Source organism: Thalassophryne amazonica, chromosome 21, assembly GCF_902500255.1.
Source record: "Thalassophryne amazonica chromosome 21, fThaAma1.1, whole genome shotgun sequence".
NCBI classification, from domain to species: Eukaryota; Metazoa; Chordata; class Actinopteri; order Batrachoidiformes; family Batrachoididae; genus Thalassophryne; species Thalassophryne amazonica.
The window spans coordinates 39,759,873-39,764,629 of record NC_047123.1 but is presented as its reverse complement, the minus strand read 5'-3'; the positions used below and the strand labels follow the sequence as shown (position 1 = coordinate 39,764,629).

The window sequence follows — 4,757 nt, the reverse complement described above, 5'->3', positions numbered from 1 at the left end:
AATGAGATAAACAAATTAATGAAGTTGATGCCTTACTAGGTGTCAAAGGTCAAGGAGAAGAGATGAGTTTAGAGATTTAAAAGCAGACAGAGATGAGGTCTGTCTGATCTGCTGAGGTGGGTCACTGCATCATCTTGGAGCCACAGCAGCAAATGTTCGATCCCCTCTGAGCTTCTGAGTAGTTTGAGACACACTCGGAAGCAGCTGATCGGCTGACCTGAGAGAGTGGGCGGGTTTACAGAGGTACTCAGAGAGACAGGAGTGGGGCAAGAGCATTCAGGGATTTAAACACAAAGAAACAAATTTTAAAATGAATCCTAAAATGTATGGGCAGCCAGTGGAGTAAGGTTAAAATGTGTACTTGCAGTGGTACTTGTAGTAGTAGTAGTAGTCATCAAAACAGTACTTGCTTACATTTTTTGTTGCATTTTCTTTTTCCATCTCTGAAAGTTATATGTTTGTTAATAGAAAACTGCAAAATAAAGTTTAGAAAAAGAAAATAAAAAGGATAGAGCTGCCACGTGCAGGTGTGTGACCCTCAGCAGGTGAATTGGCTCAAACGGGTCGTCTGTGCCGAGTAAATGAAGCAGGTGTTTTCTTCATGCTAATGCTGTTTTTTGTATTTGTGATTATATTTGTTAAAATAAATGTCACATTTGAGTTTCACCATGAAAAAAGTAGTACTTTCAGTAGTTGTAGTCTCAGGCTGCTGTCTCTGCCCTCAGGTTCCATCGCCTTGGCGGTTGTTCTGGCGGTGGCCATCTTGGCCCTGCTGTCCATCCTGGCATACTGCTTCCTGAAATCCAGGCGGGAGCGCTCACAGCGCCCGTCAGCTACAGGCCCCGCCCACGTTGCCCTGGCAGAGCAGGACACGCTCGTGTACAAGAGCACCACCAAACCCGTGTGACGCCGCTGCTCAGATCATCACTTCCTGTCATTTCCTGTCTTTCATATTTTTGTATTTATTTTGTGTTAGCTTGCAGTCGGAGATGCTAACTAACGATTTGTAGGTGTGGCTTTGATTCCCGCTTGGCCTTGGATGTGGATCATCTCAGTCCCCCAGCCGTAAACTGGTTCCTGGCTTGGCTGGGTGAGAAATCTGCAATGGACTGGGATTACCTCCAGGGGGAGTCGTAGACTTGAATCCAGGTCCCAGAGTAAGAACGGGCGCCAGCGGGCCTCGGGCCTGGACTGGACTGGACTCAGTTCTTCTGTAAACAGTAAAATAACAGTTTGGTCTCAGGTGGAAACGGTTGTATTTTTATTCATGAAGTGCATATTTGTGGCATTTTGATTTTGTTTATTTTGAAATGGACACGTGACAGCACTGTAAATATGAAGGTTTTTATTGTGAAAATCTCAGGGTTTTGATCAGGTTTCTGCTGTTAAATTATAAAGTGCAAACCGTTTTGATTAGTGTAAAGTGAAAGTTTTTGGTCTCAGCTGTCAGTGTTTAATCTTTTAAGCGGGACATTATTTAAAAGGTCGTCATGACAACCTGCACATGTCCATTCAACAGGCCCTTAGCGTACTGATGTGTCTGAGTCGACTCGGACTGGGGTTCTGATAATATTCAGAACACAAGGCCACTTTGAAATCTGGACATTCCAAACATTTAATCCTGGTTTTCATCAATGCCACACTAAGATGAAGTATTTACCGTCACGAAGACGCCAATTTAAACTCTGGATTTGTTTTATGACTGCTGATTACATTTAAAAAAAAAATAGAATGTGATGCTAAAATACCCTCTGCCATATGAGCATCATCTTTATAATTTGCAGTTGTTTATTAAGATACTATTGTCTTATGTACAATTTGTACATGTTCAGTAAAGCCCCTCAATCAATCAAAAACTACATTTATGTTGTAACGGCATCTGAAGGAGAGTGTGCATGTACACAAGCTTTTGGCAAGAGCAGAAGTTAGCTTTGAGTTGGTGGTAATTTTGGAACGTAATGTGCACGCTGACGTCCACGAAATGCCTTGGAATTGACTCTAGAGATGTTACCAGGTTACAAAAACAGCTTTTTCAGTTTCAGAAGTGTTTATTTCTTGCTAGCTTTTACATATGACAGATTTAGTCAAAAACAAAGTAAAGTTAGCAGCTAGCGACACCAGGAAGTGACATCACCATGCTAACAGCCATGAAATCATATAAAAATAGGAACAGAATGACATTTTAACCTCTTAAAATACTTAAGATAAACTTTATTGATGTCACAGAGGAGAAATTCACGTTACGTCAGCTCTTAATAAACACACAAGATGGATGCAAGTAGAGGAAAACGTTCATCAAACAGCGTGTGTGAAGATAAGCAATAATAATACTTGTAACAGTACAAGACGTAAGAAAATGAGGTAGAAATAGAATATATATATATATAGATAGATACTTATTAATCCCAGAGGGAAATTCAAGACATTTCATTGACATTTCCTTTCATTGATATACATACACACACTTCTTAGAATAGGGTCAAGGTTAGCAATCTTTTGAACTTGTCCCAAAAAGGTTCCCTGTGAATTTTAAGACTCTGGAAGTAACAGGACTGTACTTATGCTGAGCATGGACAGCTGGACAAAAAGCCTTGCAATACCTGATGACCATATTTGATGACAAAGACGTTACAGTTTTTAATTACCTCTGATCACCTGCAGTACTTTGATGCCCACATGGGGGCTGCAGCCCACACTTTGTATCACTCTTCCAGCCATCTTGTTGGGGAACCTCATCCTAATGGTCAACCACAGCTAGTTATCAGCTTTACTTCTGGATGGATATTTCATATCCCAGAATTTTTCCTTCAATTTCTGGGTAAATTGTTCACAGTAACGTTAGTTGTTACTGTTGGGATGCCACAAAGCAGATCAGCACACAAGTATGGAAACGGCGCCACCATGGTGCCTGATGACAATACAATCTAACCATTTTTTAAATGGGTGTGTGGGGGGGGGGGGGGGGGCACGTGACCACTCTGTATACAACACTGGCTCACTCATTGGCCAATATTTTTGAAGCAAACTGGCCGCCATATTACCACTCGCATGTGCCGCTCCTGAACGCTCTTTTCTATTGATCTTAATGAGGCGCACGCAACTTTATCTTTGATTTTGTAAAAAAAAAAAACAACCTTTATGTGTAGCTATAAACTGTGCAAATCACCAGTTCAAAGGCCGTGGACAAACATTTCACCTGCGAGTATGACTGAAATGGAAAGTAATGAACAGTAATTTGAAGAGTTCTCTCCCTTATACCAGCATATAGGCAAAGATAAGAATAATAATAATAAGTGGCTTGTTTGTAGCTACATATTGAGTTTTGTGTTGGATGAACTATTTTAAGACATTTATTAGGTCTACTTGTGCATAGTGTTGGAGCTTTTGGCGTTGTTGCTGCGAGCTTTATTACTAATAATAGGCTGAAGATCATAGATCTGTGTTTAGTAAATATTAATGTTGCAAAGGGAAAACTACCTCTCCTGTAGCTAGTTAAGTGGTGTTTTATTCTATCAGTGCAGCTATAAAAAATCCACTATTGCTGTATTATCCACCATGACTTTTACTATCCATCCGCTTTTGTACTTTTGTTTATGATATGGTACCGATAGATAGATGGATAGATAGATAAATAGATAGATAGATAGATGAATATGCTTGCTGATGATTACACAAAACTTGTTTAAACTTTGATTAAAGAATAATAATTTTTAGAATGGAGTATTTGTCCTGGTGAGTAATTGAGAATAGAATGGTACTAAAAGAAAGAAAATAAATAAATGAAACAGCTATTCATGGCAGACATAGATTAGGAGGGATGAAGGTTACATTATCTGGAGAACAAAAATAAGAAAATGAGAGAATCAGTTCAGTTATTACTCCAATTTTTTTAACGTTCTAATAAACTGGCGGTGTGCGGTCTGCATAAATTGGGAGTGGTAAGATGGCCGCCAGTTTGCTTCAGCGGATTGTACGGAGTGTGTGTGTGTGGACCAATCAGAGATCCAGAGTTATATTCAGATTGGTGGGCGTGACCCTAATCTGTTGGCTTCAAGCTTCGTTTGTCTCTAGACTGACATGACCAGCAGGGGGCGGCACAGAGAAGGTTAATCTGAAAAGCATATGAACAGAACCTCACTTTTCTTTATCAATGATTTGCTTAACATTTTTAAAAATTTAGTTGTATTAAATGACTGTACTTTTAAAACATTTTATTTCCTTGAGATTTGATATATTTACATGGAGAAATTTTTCAACTTTAAAATAAATTTTATTTTCAAATGATTTCAGAATTGTTACAAATTGCAATGGTTTCTCTTGTGAAAGTATGACTTTAAGATTCTGATTCTACTTCATGTAATTTTCCTCTGAAATGTTCTTTTTTCGTAGCACTCAAGTTGTTTTCTTACTAACAGCTGAGTTCATGCTTCTTGAAAATTTATCTTGTTTGACATGTTTTTCCTCTTGAAATATACATTTCTATGTTTTGAAGTATTTCCTGTTTATATATATGACTTTCATATTATAATTCTGTAATAAAGTCTTGTCATGTTTCTGATTTTATTTTTGTCTGAAGTGATATGTTTTTTGAGCCCTTGTCTGTAGGTATGACTGTGTTTTGTGTCCCTGCCACAGACTGGCGTCCTCCACTATAAGCCCCGCCCCCGTCACCGGTTGAACGTGTGTGTTTATTTTATTATAGTTTTTTTTTTTCGTCTTTCTTTTTAAATGATGCGCGTGCGCAGTCCGCCGGTCGG

The 4,757-nt window shown here is 38.9% G+C and overlaps 1 protein-coding gene across 1 annotated transcript in view; it reads left to right on the top strand.

Annotated features, from left to right (window-relative positions):
* Positions 1 to 1,413, top strand: part of LOC117502911 (kunitz-type protease inhibitor 1-like) — a 10,654-nt gene extending 9,241 nt beyond the window's left edge. The window contains exon 10 of the mRNA XM_034162057.1: positions 726 to 1,413. Within this exon, the coding sequence (XP_034017948.1) occupies positions 726 to 907 (182 nt within the window). The 3' untranslated portion in view covers positions 908 to 1,413. The remainder of the gene's footprint in view (positions 1 to 725) is intronic.
* Positions 1,414 to 4,757: the final 3,344 nt, after the last annotated feature.